This window comes from Cervus elaphus, unplaced genomic scaffold (genome assembly GCF_910594005.1).
Source record: "Cervus elaphus unplaced genomic scaffold, mCerEla1.1, whole genome shotgun sequence".
Taxonomy (NCBI): Eukaryota; Metazoa; Chordata; class Mammalia; order Artiodactyla; family Cervidae; genus Cervus; species Cervus elaphus.
In genome coordinates, this window is record NW_025316694.1 from 404247 (window position 1) to 419723 (window position 15477).

General features: G+C 44.9%; 2 protein-coding genes and 1 non-coding gene across 3 annotated transcripts; 1 reads left to right on the forward strand and 2 right to left on the reverse strand.

Annotated features, from left to right (window-relative positions):
- The first annotated feature begins 6424 nt into the window (after positions 1-6424).
- Positions 6425-6496, forward strand: TRNAC-GCA. Its single transcript has one exon. It is a non-coding gene; the product is annotated as a tRNA-Cys (tRNA).
- Positions 6497-10828: 4332 nt separating this feature from the next.
- Positions 10829-14741, reverse strand: LOC122691290 (14-3-3 protein zeta/delta-like). The gene is made up of 2 exons (XM_043897926.1): positions 14301-14741; positions 10829-13022 (listed from the first exon to the last, which is right to left on the reverse strand). Exons 1-2 carry the CDS (start codon positions 14739-14741, stop codon positions 12729-12731), a joined length of 735 nt encoding a protein of 244 aa, XP_043753861.1. The 3' UTR covers positions 10829-12728.
- Positions 14742-14845: 104 nt separating this feature from the next.
- LOC122691289 (14-3-3 protein beta/alpha-like) lies at positions 14846-15298 on the reverse strand. The gene has a single exon (XM_043897925.1). It carries the CDS (start codon positions 15296-15298, stop codon positions 14846-14848), a length of 453 nt encoding a protein of 150 aa, XP_043753860.1.
- Positions 15299-15477: the final 179 nt, after the last annotated feature.

Sequence of the window (15477 nt, forward strand, 5' to 3'; positions counted from 1 at the left end):
TTGTAGGACAACTCTAGTGAGCCTAGGTCTGTCAGAAAATTCTTGACTTTGACGGGAACACACCCTGTGTGTGAACCTGCATACCCGACCTAGGGGCCACAGAGCACCTGTTTTGCTCGAGTGGGCCTTGAAGCAGTACAGCCTAGCGAGAGCTTGAAAATCCATCCAATTGCTCCTTTCTTACCTCTGACAGCTAGCTTTGCTCCACCCTTTGGCAGTGTGGAGGGAAGAGGGCCCAACCCCCTCCCCAAGCGGACATGGGGCCTACTTTGAAAGGAAAGGCCCCTTGAGGAGCTGAGCCCATCAAGGCACCCAGTCATGTCAAACATACTCCCACTGCTTGCTTCTTCATGGGCAGTACCACTATCAGCTTGGAATGTCTTTGCAAGGATCGCAAAGGGAAGGGGAGATACATGACCCTGCCTCTGGAACTTCAGTCCTCTGAGCAGACCTGAGAGCTCTAGGGGGCCTAGGACTGTCAGGAAAATTCTTGGCTCCTACGGGGACACACCCCGTATGTGAACCTGCATACCGGACCTCGGGGCCACAGTGTGCCTGCTTCTCTCGGTGTGCCTGAAGCAGTGCAGCCTAGCAACAGCTGTTGAGCCTAGGTCTGTCTGGAACATTCTTGGGTCCTGCGGGGAAAACACCCTGTGCACACCCCTGGATACCGGGCCTAGGGGCCAAAATTCTCACATGTCTCCTGGGGAGCCCTAACACAGTGTGACCTAGCAACTGCTTGAAAATCCATCCCATTGCTGTTTTCCTCCTTCTGATACAGCTAGCATTGCTCCTTGCTTTGGGATATCTCAAGCAAGGGGCAAGTCCATAACTGCTCGCCTGGGGCCCAATGGATGTGCAAGGTGCCCTCGACCAGGTGACCCCAGCATGGCACCTGGCCCCCTCAGACACACTCCCGCAGCCTTCTTCCTCATGGGCAGCACCTCTCTGACCCAGGAATGTGTTTGCAAGGCTCGGAATGTGTAGGGAGACACACGGCCCTGACTCTGGAATTGAGGTCCTCGGGGTAGGCCTGCAGGTCTGACATCTGAGAAGCAAAACACTTGCTGCAAATAGAGGCCTGAAAACACACTCTCTGTGTATGCCTTTCCTTCCTCCAAGGAAGATAGCTTTCCCAGTCTCCTGCGTGCTGAGTGTCACACAGCTGGAATGCACTTGCGTGGAGGTCATGATTCAGCGGCAATGGCCCCTGAGGCCCTGTGCCCAGGTAGGGCTCCCACACTCACAGGCAAATCAAAGCAACTTCCAAAAGAGTCAGCTCTTCGCATCTAGTGGCCAAAGTATTGGAGTTTCAGGTTCAATATTAGTCTTTCCAATGTATATTCAGACTTGATTTCCTTTAGGATGGAGTGGTTGGGTCTTCTTATAGTCTAAGCGACCTTCAAGCATCCTCTTCAGCACCACAGTGCAAAAGCATCATATCTTTGGCTGTCAACTTTCTTTATAGTCCATCTTTCACATCCATACATGACATGGAAAAACCTTAGCCTTGACTAGACGGATCTTTGTTGGCAAAGCAACGTCTCAGCTTTTTAATATGCTGTCTAGCTTGGTTATCACGTTCCTTCCAAATCGTAAGCATCTTTTAATTTCATGGCTGCAGTCACCATCTGCAATGATTTCCGAGCCCCGAAAAATAAAGTCTGCCGCTGTTTCCACTGTTTTCCCATCTATTTGACGAGAAGTGATGAGACTGGATGCAATGATCTTAGTTTTCTGAATGCTGAGCGTTAAGCTAACTTTTTCACTCTCCTCTTTCTCTTTCATCAAGAGACTCTTTAGTTCTTCACTTTCTGCCATCAGGGTGGTGTCATCTGCATATCTGAGGTTATTGATATTTCTCCCAGCAATCTTGATTCCAGTTTGTGCTTCATCCAGCCCAGCATTTCTCACAATGCACTCTGCATATAAGTTAAATAAGCAGGGTGCCAATATACAGCCTTGACATATTCCTTTTCCTATTTAGAACCAGTCTGTTGGTCCAGGTCCAGTTCTGTTTCTTCCTGACCTGCATATAGGTCTTTCAAGAGGCAGGTCAGGTGGTCTGGTATTCCCATCTCTTTCAGAATTTTCCCCAGTTTATTGTGATACATGTAGTCAAAGGCTTTGGCATAATCAATAAAGCAGAAATAAGTGTTTTTCTGGAACTCTCTTGCTTTTTCAATGATCCAGTGGATGTTGGCAATTTGATCTCTGGTTCCTCTGCCTTTTCTAAATCCATCTTGAACATTTGGAATTTCACGGCTGACGTATTGCTGAAGCCTGGCTTGGAGAATTTTGAGCATTACTTTACTAGCCTGTGAGATGAGTCCAGTTGTGTGACAGTTTGAACATTCTTTGTCATTGCCTTTCTTTGAGACTGGAATGAAAACTGACCTAACAACCTAGATGTTTTCAATTGCATATGCTAAAAGAACTGCCTTTGCAGTTTCCAAGGAAAAAAGTTTCATTTTAACCAATTTTTTCTGAAGTCCAAGGAATATCATGGCCATCCTCCATCAAAAAGTCATCTTTCTTTTATGTAATCATAGTTTCATGCCTAAATTATAGACCAACTCATGCTCAAATTGGCTCTGATATCAGGGGCAGATCAGCTAGCTGATAAAAAGCTTGGATTGCCCCTCTGGAGGAAAGTGAGACCTTGGTCCCATGAGAAGAATCTGAGGGCTTAAGGGAATTTGCAGGAGTGGGGAAAGCTTGGTCCATCCTACATGTACCATAATCTTAAATAATGCTTATTTACTTTACAGAAGTAAAAACAGATGATAAAAACAAATATAAATCACTGAAAGGTAAATAAATTCATCACCTGTGATTGAAAGCTGCATTCTAAGAAAAATTTGTTCTCTTAACCTAGTAAGGAGACTAAATTCCAGTCTGGTACCAGCTTACCAGATAACAAACAAAAACCGTTGTTTATGGGTAAGCTTAGGAAAGTCTTTTCCATGTATCTTGAAGTAGCAGTATTTTTGCAAATGCATCAGTGTGAAACCATGGAAGGCATGTTTAAAACCTGATTAGATAGAAATTGACAAAGTAAATCTGGTCACTGCTGTGACTTGAAACACTTTAATATGATAACTAGAATTATAACTGACAGCATTTTACCAGGACATATCAGATTTTCATGGATGTCAAATAGTTTCTAGGATATCTACATTAGTAACTGAAGGAGTCTTTGGGCTAAGGAAAGAAAACAACAGTCTCAAAGGCCCTTGCTTGTATCATTTAACTTCAGAGAAAACAAAATCGAACTTTAGGTCCCACCCTGAGGCTCCAGGCCAGTTGTATCTATCTGGAACTTATTACCCCCTGCCCAGGGGACTTATCACCCCCTGACCAACTACAAATGCTATCTCTCTCTCCTTCTTTTCTGCCTCAGCCCAAACTATACCTTACAGTAACATCCACCATATAACTTGGGAAGATTCATCACTCCTTCTGACAGCACTTCCCATGTAGTTTAACATGCCAAACGAACTCAGGTTGTTTAATATCTCTCTTTGGGAGGTCTCAGGGGCCCTCTGAAGCATCCCAAAGTTAGCTAGAAGTCAATTATTTAGGAAGGTTTGTTCATAAATATCAAAAGGGTTTATGACAGTCAGGTAGGCTGTGAAAGAATATTTATCCACTTAGCCAAAGTTAACAAAAGATTTCAAAGGTAAATCTAGGACAGATCATTTAAGAGGTAAAGAAACTTAAAATCCACTAGCAAAGGCAGTTCAACATCTCAAGAAACCTTGTACTAGGCACAAACTCTTTTCTGGGGGTCCACTTTCCATAAAACCTCCTTATCCCATTCTGTACCCATTCCTTTGCTTCTCCCATCCTGAAACTGCCACCTGTAAGTCAGAACTACTTCTTTTTCCTTCATAAAATGCGATTTCATTCCTTGTACCTTCTTTAATAACAAGTCATACATTTTTCCTTAAGCAACAAAGAACTGACTTTCATATTGGCATTTTACACATTGGTGAACTGATTGGTATCAGTGATACTATCTAAAAAAAAAAATTGCTTTCTTACACTGCACATCTCAGCATGGCACCAGACACTATTCATGGATAGTCAAAATCTCTTTAGAGTTTCTGTGTAAGAGGAAGGTCCTATCAAGTAGTGAATGTTTCAGAACCTTAATTTATGAAATGACCTAGCTATTCAATACACTGTCATCACTTGTTTTTAGCACAACCATAGAAATTCAGGTAACCAAAATCTGGAGAAACTATTGTAAGTTCAGTTCAGTTCAGTTGCGTCTGACTCTTTGCGACCCCATGGACTGCAGGCTGCCAGGCTTCCCTGTCCATCACCAACTCCCGGGGCTTGCTCAACCTCATGTCCATCGAGTCAGTGATGATCTCCAACCATCTTATCCTCTGTTGTCCCCTTCTCCTCTGCCTTCAATCGAGACTACTATAGACAGATATTTTAAAGTATAATTATTTGTAATAGTTTATCTAAAAGCTCATATCTCATTTACATTTTTTAGGAGTTTTTTTGTTTGTTTGTTTTTAGAGGTACTTTCTTTGTTGACCAGTTTGTGAGAGATATAACAATATAGCAATATTTAACTTATAATAAACCTAGGCACTATGAAAAGTTTATGCTTAATGTTAATGACTCTTAGACATGTCTATATTAGAGTAGTGAAAAAAATAAAATACTAGATATTTAATATTGACTATTTCCCAATTCACATGAATGCAAAATTCATTTAGGTCAATTTTTTTCTTGTATTTAGAGCTATTTGACTTGTGAGGGCTTCTTTTTCTTTAGATTATTTAAATAAGAACTCACTCACAGCTTCAGCAATATTATCAAAAAACAGAAGACTCACACTGAGACATACAGAAATCCACACAGAGATCTTCTAGTTTTCCGCCTAAGATTGAAAATATCTCTTTGACTTCCCTTTATTTGGGGAGGAGGGGGGTGTTGAAGTTCTCATTTGCCCAAGGCTGAGGTCTCAGGCAAAGTGGGCATTGTTTTCTAAGAAAATGGTTAACTTCAAGCTTTGCCCTAGGCAGGCCTTTTTAACAAGCTCTGTTTTTAATTGATATGCAAAAGAACCAGCTTTACAGTTTCCAAGATAATTTTTTTTTTATTTTAACCAGTTTTCTCTGGTTCTATAGAACATCATGGCCATCCTAGGTCAGGTCATCTTTCCTTTCTGTAGTCATAGTTTTATCCCTGAATTATAGACAGATCAGCTGACAAGTTTTCCGTAGTTGAACTTGCGGAAGGATCATTAATGTGGTCGGTTCTGAGAGCGGCGCGGTGGTCTCTCCTCGCCCTGCTTGGCTCCTGAGCCTCTCCTCCACCCCAGAGGCGCCGGATGGGAAGGTAAGGGAGGGAAAGACGTCTGGAAGGCGCCGCGCGCCGGGCGGGCGGTCGGGTCCGGTGGCATTTCTGGTGGTAGGGGAAGAAGGGCCGCGGGAGAAGGTGGGGGGCGGCGTGCAGAGTGCGGGTCTGGTGGGAAAGACAGCTCTCCTCCGCCTTCCCGCCCGCCCCTCCATCCTCGGCCGGGCGCCCCGCCACCCTTGCCCCGCGCCCGGTGGCGGCGTCTCCGGTGTCCCTCTTCCGCCCGACCTCCCCGCCAAGTTCCCTCGAGGTTGGGTCCGAGGGTTGGGGTGGGGTGGGGTGGGGTGGGGGGGTGGTGGGAGGTGCTCAGCTCGCCCCCACCCCACCGCAGGCGCCATGCCCGCGGCGCCGGCCATGGCTGCCTTCCCCCCAGCCGCAGACCGCACGGCGCGGATCCTCCGGTCGCGTCTTGCGGGCTGTGCGGCCTGACGGCTGGCGGCTCCCCGTCGCTGGGCCGCTTGCCTGCCCGACGCGTCCCGCCGCTGGCCCTGGACCTGTTTGCCTCAGCCGGTCGTCGTCCGCTGCTCTGGGCCTGCCGCGCGGTCGCCAGACGCCTCCTCACGCCCTCCGAGCCTCCGGGCTTGCTCCCGGCCACCCCTCCCCACGCCTCGCGCGGCTGTCTTGTCTCTCGCCCTGTCACCTCTGTCGTGTCCCTGCCCGCTTGGCGCCACGCTTCCCGTCCTCTCTGCCCTTGGTGGTGGAGGGAGGAGGGTGCCTGGGCCGCGGGCGCGGGTAGGGGGCCCCGGTGGTTGAGGGGAGAGGACGGGGTCCCTGGGGGGCGGCCGTACCGGTGTAGGAGGTGGTGGGGGAGGGCTCTGCCCGTTTCGGGGGGATGTGGGGGTGGTCTTTTGGCGTCGGCGGGGACCTCCGGGCGGCGGTCGACCGGCGCACTGGGGGCCCCCATGCGTCACGGGCCCGGCAGGGTCGAGGCCCGCGGGCGGGACGCGGCGGCGGTGGTGGTGGTCGAAATCCGGCCGGTGGCCCGCAGGGCGTGCCTTGCGCCTCGCCCGCCTCCCCCTCTCCAGGTACCTAGCGAGGGGCTTCCCTGGTGGCTCAGATGGGAAAGCGTCTGCCTGCAGTGCGGGAGACCCAGGTTCGATCCCTGGCTTGGGAAGATCCCCTGGAGTAGGACTTGGCAATCCACTCCAGTATTTTTGCCTGTGAAATGCCATGGACAGAGGAACTTTGTGGGCTACAGTCCATGGGGGTCACAAAGAGTTGGACACGACTGAGCGACTGAGCAGGAGCACAGGATAAAGGTTGTTTTCAATGCTGAATTTGTCCCTCTAGAATGTGTGCTTCCTTGGACTTCGCGGGCAGTTCAGGGGTTAAGACTCCATGCTTCCAATGCAGAGGGCGGGGCGCAGGTTTCGTTCTTGGTTGGCGAGCTAGGATCCAAAAGGTAAATAAATAAATAAATAAATAAATAAATAAATAAGGAAGAATGTGTGCTTCCTAACATGTTTTTGTTAGTCTGCTGGACAAGTGGATGTTTGGGGCAGGTGGTACCTTGCTGAAAGCTGAGTGCTCTTCTGGCAAGGCCATCCAGATACAGATAGAAAATGGTAGAGCCGGTATTTGAACCTAGGAAACTGAATTCCAAAATCTCTTTTCTTAAGAGATTTCGTTGTGCTGTATTGAGGATATTTGTACTTTTTTGTGTTGCTACAAGTGTCACTGAAGTTTGTAACTGGAAATGAGATGCAATCTAGTGGACCACAGTCAGCACAGTACGTGTATGATGCTTAGACCGTTTAGGATAGAGGATGAAAGTCAAATATCTACACCCCGCCTCAGGGAGGAAGACTGCTCAGGTATGGTCATAGTGAGTCACGAGGGCTGTCATGAGCTGGAGAATATATACCTGCTTGTTGATGTGCTCAAGGGATCAACCATGTACAAACATGTCAGGGTTTTTGCCAACAGGCGCCAGAAATCTAGATTTTAATGTGAAGTGTCCACTTTCAAACAACGCCATGATGTTAATGACCTTGCTCTGTCCGTTAATGGTTAGATAGAATTCCAATGTAATACAGGCTAGGTATCCCTTCAGGAATGAATCCACCCCCCCACCCCCCCACCCCCAACACTCTGAGCTTAAAACAATTAAAGCTAACTTTTAGCTCATGCTACTTACGTGGTCAGTGTGGGACAGCAGGGGTCTCTGCCCTTTCCTGTCTCAGAGACCCAGTCTGAGGGAGGCTTTATTTGCACAGACATTTTGCATAATAAGTACAGTGGCCAGGAGGGGAATGTGTGGCTTACATGCTGACCCTTGAAGCGTCTAACAGAAGTGACAGAGACACTTAGATGCATATTTCGCCGGCCAAAGATAGTCAGTGATCACACTTCATTTCCAAGGGAGTGGGGAAGTGCAGTCCTCCATGGGCTGGATACTTATGAATATTCCTAATGGCTACCACAGCTCCATCTACTCTGATTTTTCCAGGCAGAAATGTTGGAAGTTTTTGTAATGTAGAATTCAATTTTCAGAGATCTCTAAGAGAAGTTGACTCAAAAAATTATTTGTTTCTTGAAGGATTCAATTTGACTGATCTGGAAAATTCACACTTTGCTCCATCTGGAGTAAAATCCCTTACTTAAACACTGACGTCTATGAACAGATTAGGAAATCATAGGCTGGATCTATGAAATAATCCTTCACAGAAGTGACGATTTACATATCAGTGTTTATTCCCCAAAGCACTGCTCATATAGCTTCACTTTTCATTTATATTATCTCCTATCTTGTGTAACTTGTCTCATCAACTGCACTGCAAAATAGGAATCCCATCTGATTAATTTAGACTCTGTTATGCCTGGCTCCGCAGACATTGGCTATGTGGATGTTAATTAATTGTATTGGTGTTTATCAATTAGTGATTTTTAAATCATCACAGCTAGCAATCTTGACTTCAGGAGAAGTCAGCGAACTTGAAAATACTTCTGGCAATTCTTAAAAAGTTGCTCATCGTTGATTATGATGAGATCTGAGGGCCAATATTCACTAGTCCCTCAATTTCAAGGGCAGTTTAGGCTTATCCCCTACGAATCACAGGGCGATCAGATATTTTCAGATATTATTTTTCTGTGATGTTTTCACATGTTTTGTTTGTTTGTTTTGGACTGCAAGATTTGGATGAATTGTAAATTTAAAAATTAAGAAATAAATGTCAGTGCTCAGGAAGCTATTTGACTGCCCAAGATCCTGCAAGGCTCTCAACACCCTTTATTTAAAACACGCCCATCCTCGCTCCTAAGCCCACAGCCTTCCTGGATGACCAGATAAAGAGCGATCGTCATTCTCATGAAATGCCAAGTGCTCAGGGACTTGCACGTGTGAGGGCCCAGGAACAGTATTTCTACAGTTTAATGGTGGAATTACTCCCCTTGGAGAAAGTTGCTTGAGCACAAGTTACTCATTGAATCTCAACCACGCAAGTATGGTTCCAGGCTTTGCTGTCAGTTCCTTAGACTAGAAGCCTGCCGTCATTCTTTGCCTCTTGCTCATATTTCCCCTGTCTGTAATTAACTACTGAGCTGTGAAGTCATATCCACTAAAATCTTTCTCCGTTGCAGCTCCTTCTCTCCATCCCCACGGCCATCCTTGTTCAGGTCCTGAGATCGTATACCAGGACACCTACCACAGCCTTCTGATTTGCTCCCCACTCGATCTCCTCAAAAACGCCCTCTAACCCAAAGTAGTCTGGCTAAGGCACAAGCCGTAAAGCATCTTTTCGGAGAGGGCAATGCCAACCCACTCCAGTACTCTTGCCTGGAAAATCCCATGGAGAGACTAGCCTGGTAGGTTGCAGTCCATGGGGTCGCTAAGAGTCGGACACGACTGACCAACTTCACTTTCACTTTTCACCTTCCTGCAGTGGAGAAGGAAATGGCAACCCACTCCAGTCTTCTTGCCTGGAGAATCCCAGGGATGGGGGAGCCAGGTGGGCTGCCACCTGTGGGGTCGCACAGAGTCAGACATGACTGAAGTGACTTAGCAGCAGCAGTAGCAAGCATCTTTTAATTTCATGCCTGCAGTCACCATCTGCAGTGATGTCCGAGCCCCCCCAAAATAAGGTCTGCCACTGTTTCCACTGCTTGCCCATCTATTTGCCATGAAGTGATGAGGCCAGATACAATGATCTTCGTTTTCTGAATGTTGAGCTTTAAGGTAGCTTTTACACTCTCCGCTTTCCCTCTCGTCAAGAGGCTCTATAGTTCTTCTTCCCTTTCTGCCATAAGGGTGGTGTCATCTGCCTATCTGACGTTATTGATATTTCTCCTGGCAGTTTTGATTCCAGCTTGTGCTTCATCCAGCCCGGCATTTCTCACGATGTACTCTGCATATAAGTTAAATAAGCAAGGTGACAGTATGCAGCCTTGACATACTCCTTTTCCTGTTTGGAACCAGTCTGTTGTTCCAGGTCCAGTTCTGTTTCTTCCTGAGCTGCATACAGGTTTCTCAAGAGGCAGGTCAGGTGGGCTGGTATTCCCATCTCTTTCAGAATTTTCCCCAGTTTATTGTGATACATGCAGTCAAAGGCTTTGGCACAGTCAATAAAGCAGAAATAGGTGTTTCTCTGGTACTCTCTTGCTTTTTCCTTGATCCAGTGGATGTTGGCAATTTGATCTCTGGTTCCCCTGCCTTTTCTAAATCCAGCTTGAACATCTGGAAGCTCACAGCACATGTATTGTTGAAGCCTGGCTTGGAGAATTTTGAGCATTACTTTACTAGTGTGTGAGATGAGTGCAACTGTGCAGCAGTTTGAACATTCTTTGTCATTGCCTTTCTTTGGGACTGGAATGAAAACTGACCTAACAACCTAGATATTTTCAATTGCATATGCTAAAAGAACCAGCTTTGCAGTTTCCAAGGGGGGGGGGAAGAAAAGTTTCATTTTAACCAATTTTCTCTGAAGTCCAAGGACTATCATGGCCATCCTGCATCAAAAAGTCATCTTTCCTTTAGGTAGTCATAGTTTCATGCCTAAATTATAGACCAAACAGTGCTCAAATTGACTCTGATACCAGGGGCAGATCAGCTGATAAAAAAGCTTGGATTGTCCCTCTGGAGGGAAGTGAGACCTTGGTCCCATCAGAAGAATAGGAGGGGTTAAGAGAATTTGTAGGAGCGGGGAAAGCTTGGTCCATCCTACATGTACCATAATCTTAAACAATGGTTATTTACTTTACCGAAGTAAAAAAAAAAAAAAAGAAAATTATAAAAACAAAGATAAATCACTGAAAGGTAAAGAAATTAATAATCTGTGATTGAAAGCTGCATTCTAAGAAAAGTGTGTTCTCTTAACCTAGAGAGGAGACTAAATTCCAATCTGGTACCAGCTTACCAGATAACAAACAAACAAAAAAATTGTTTATGGGTAAGCTTAGAAAAGTCTTTTCCGTTTATCTTTTTTTTTTTTTTTTTTTTGCATCAGCCAACTAACTGATAAAATTTTTATTTCACTTTTAAGTTTTTACACTTTTCCTGATTATTCCGTGTAAGGTGGAAACTAGAACTGTTTAAAAGACATACACAAATCTAGTACATCAATAACCGGGTTTTTTTCTTTTTTGCTATACTATTTTCACAACCACGGGTGTGCTTGCTAGGCAATATAACCATCACAGAAGCAAACGTGAGGCAGAATACTGGTGAGGAAAAACAAAGCAAGAGAGCTACCAGATATACAGACAGGCTCGTTCCACATTCACTACTGCATTTTCAAGCGGCAAGTATTAACTGCACATTTTTGTTCAGCTAGAAAGGAGAGAGGTTTTTTTTTTTTTTTTCTTTTTTTCCTTTTGGTTTGTTTGAAATCAGTGCATGAATGTTTCTTTTCTTATTTCAGCAGATGGACAAACAGATGGGACACTACGGCTACGTGGAATGTTCGGGGAGGAAGGTGGAGACTGAGACTGGTAGGCCGGGCTATTCCTGACTCTCCCCATCGCTGTGTTCATGCAACTTCCCTGACATTTGTCTGTGAACTTGACGGGATGGGTACCCTTGGGAGAGCTGGTGACAGGTGCTAACAAGCATTATCAGGGTTGGCTGCAATATAAAGAGAAACCATGGGTATTTAAAAATACTTTTTGGAGTCAGATCTTGGTGTGACTGAAGAGCAACCACCGTGCTGAGAACTGGAAGAAGACAGAGCTGAAACGTGGGAAGCTCTTTTCAACTCTCTGAAGCAAGGCTGGCTCACCAAAGTGCTCGCCAACATCCCTCACCCCCCCTATGGGCCCCCTGTCCCTGCCCATCTAGTACTAAATCATGAACAAAAGGCAAAGAGAGAGAATGCACAAAGAAAAAAATGTACGGAAGCAGGACAGAAATTTAGAGAAGACTAAAGTTAACAGTCAAAAAGGACTGTGGGAAAGAATGTTTAGATTTCAAAATTTTAAAGCCCCGAGCTAGGAAGAACCCAAACACTGAGTACTTAACTCCTCAAGTGAAAGACAATCTCTGCAGAACATTATTCTTAAAGGTATTACCCAGGAAACAGATAAGGCCATTCATAAGATACACGGCTTTTTTTTTTCCCATCTTGAGCTCATGGTTACAGGGAAAACAGATTCCACTACCTAAGCACAAGCTGCCAATCAGCAAACATGCTGCTATATAGGGGAAGGGGCTGGAGTCACAGGTGGTCTATGAGCACTGGACCTTTGCATGCTGTCATAACCCAGTTATCTGCCGCCAGGAATGTTCATTTCTGGCTTCGAGTTTCCATGGAGGAAGACACTGTGGCCATCTGTGGTCACGAACTTTTCAGTGGCAACAAGCCCCAACATACCAAGTGTCTAAAAGCCCTGATCAGAATGGGCAGAATCACTAGAAATTACTGTAAAACTCGAATGCCAAACGAGAGGTGACCCACTCCAAGTCCCAGTGTCACAATAGAATCTATAACTTTCTGTACAACTTTACAATGGAACTGTATTTCAGGGACAACTGTTTTGAATCAAATTTAACTTTCCAAAAAGTTACACATAATTCAGGTCTATTTTTTTTTCTAGCAGTAAGAGTTCTGCTGAATTACAAAACCCCATAATCACAGTGTTCAGTTTTGTTATTTTTTTTTAAAAATGAAACACATAGTAATCCTGTCAATGTTAATCAAAATCAAAACTTCAGAATGCCGTGGCATTTATGTGACCAATCTGAATTTTAGATACAAATACCAGCTGTTCATCCCATGGACCATTTTTGCTAGGCTGAGGCTGTGAAAAATTGAAAGTCGACGTACGTTTCTTTTTTTTTTTTTTTTTTATCGCACAAAGGGATATATGTGGAGGGTACAGAGTGACACTGAAGAGATCACGAAGCATGGTAGACATTAGTTCTCTCCCTCCCCAGCATCTCCTTCGTCTCCCTGGTTTTCCGACGTCCACAGAGTGAGATTGTCCCTCAGCAGCTGCATGATCAGGGTGCTGTCTTTGTAGGACTCTTCATTCAGCGTGTCCAACTCAGCAATCGCCTCATCAAACGCCATTTTTGCCAGGCTGCAAGCCTTTTCAGGAGAGTTTAGAATCTCATAATAAAAGACGGAGAAATTAAGTGCCAGGCCCAGTCGAATGGGGTGTGTAGGCTGCATTTCTTTCTTACTAATTTCAAATGCTTCTTGGTAAGCCTGCTGGGACACAGTGGTTTGTTTATTTTTATTTTTTGAAAAGTCCATTCATAAAACTTTTATTCCACTTACATGAACTTAATACACGTGTTCTTAACAATTATGCTTGGATTGTTCATGAAAATCTCATAAGACATTAAACAAAGCTAGCCATCATCTCAAGTTATTTCCCTGTTAACTATTTTTTACAGCACATGCATGTTAGGCAAGTATCAAAAAAAAAAAAATCACAAAAGCAAAAAAAAAACTAAAAAAAGTTAAATACATGGGTTTTTGTTTTACTGCTGTGCTTGATATACATGAAGTAATGAATATCAAGCAATTCATTTTTACTGCATCTTTACTTGTACATTTGTTCTTAGGTTGCCTAAAACATTTAAATACAAATAAAATGAGTGTAGCAAAAATAATGAAAGCAAACAGCAGGTAACTTTACAAATAATGGAATGTGAACCGTTTCTGCCCTTATCCAGAGTAAATTGGGTCACAACTAAAGGAACACTTCTGTAGCTGCAGTCAACAGTGTGCACACTGCGTCTGAGTATTCCACAGATAACACATGGTTTAACATGCAATATCCATGGGATATCCATTTCTACTACAGCTTTGTAAGTGCTCCAAACCTAAGAAGTACCCACACACCACCTGTGACTGGAACCAATTATCCCTTTTATTCCCCACCAGGACATACCAATATGCAGGCAGTTTTCTTTGCTTAGACATGGAAGCAGTTTTAACACTGGCCCTTGTGAAGCCACAATGTACCAAAAGTACTATGCCAAACCTTTATAACTTGTATAAAAATTCCACATCCCCATATTGGCCACCTCAAGATGAAAACAGATAACTCCCTAAATGTTAACTGGCTCTACTCCCCTAATATTAAACATAAAAACCACATGGGAAATATAGAAATTCAAATAGAAGTAACATAAACCTGTCATAAATCGTAAACAAAAAACTATTTGTGGGACAGCATGGATGACAAATGGTCTACTGTGTAAATTTTAGAATGAGGCAGACAAAAGTTGGAAGGCCGGTTAATTTTCCCCTCCTTCTCCTGCTTCAGCTTCGTCTCCTTGGGTATCCGATGTCCACAATGTCAAATTATCTCTCAGTAACTGCATTATTAGCGTGCTGTCTTTGTATGACTCTTCACTTAATGTATCAAGTTCAGCAATGGCTTCATCAAATGCTGTCTTTGCAAGAGAGCAGGCTTTCTCAGGGGAGTTCAGAATCTCATAATAGAACACAGAGAAGTTAAGCTTCTTGGTATGCTTGCTGTGACTGATCCACAATCCCTTTCTTGTCATCACCAGCCGCAACCTCAGCCAAGTAGCGGTAGTAGTCTCCTTTCATTTTCAAGTAGAAGACTTTGCTCTCTGCTTGTGAAGCATTGGGGATCAAGAACTTTTCCAAAAGAGACAGTACATCATTGCAGATATCTCTTAGCTCGGTCTCTATTTTCTCTCTGTATTCTCGAGCCATCTGCTGTTTTTTCTCAGCACCTTCCGTCTTTTGCTCAATACTGGAGACGACCTTCCAAGATGACCTACGGGCTCCTACAACATTTTTATAAGCAACTGAGAGAAGATTCCTCTCCTCATTGGATAATTCAGCTCCTTGCTCAGTTACAGACTTCATGCAGGCTGCCATGTCATCATATCGCTCAGCCTGCTCAGCCAGTTTGGCCTTCTGTACCAGCTCGTTTTTATCCATGACTGGATGTTCTGTGTCCGGAGTAGGTGGCGACGGACGGACGGGGATCAGCAGTCTCTGGGCGGCAACGGCGAGGCTGAGACTCTGTCCCTGGATCTCGCAGCTCACAGGCTACAGCCGCTCCGCCCAGTGGTTTGTTTATTGTCTCCAGATGCCACCTCAGAAAGATATCTAAAATAATCGCCTTTCATTTTCAAGTAGAACACCTTACTTTCTGGCTGTGTAGCATTGGGAATAAGGTATTTATCCAACAGCTCCAGCACGTCGTTGCAGATGTCCTGCAGCTCGGCCTCGATCTTCTCGCGGTACTCTTTGCCCATCTGCTGCTTCTTCTCGTTCCGCTCAGTTTTCTGTTCGATGCTGGAGATGACACGCCAGGACGAACGGCGGGCACCGACCACATTCTTGTAGGCGACCGACAGCAGGTTTCTCTCCTCGTTGGAAAGCTCATGCCCCTGCTCCGTGACCGCCTTCATGGCCGCAGCCATGTCATCGTAGCGCTCGGCCTGCTCGGCGAGCTTGGCTTTCTGTACCAGTTCACTTTTATCCATGGTCATGAAAGGTTGTTGCTGAACGATAAGACGCGGGATTCTTGGCCTCCGGAGGAGACGAATTCAATCCGGGGCCAGAGACGAGGCTGGATCGCTCAGAGCTTTTGTGTTATAAAGTTTTATTAAAGTATAGAGAAAGCTTCTGACATAGGCATCAAAAGGGGGCAAAAGAGTACCCCCCTCCT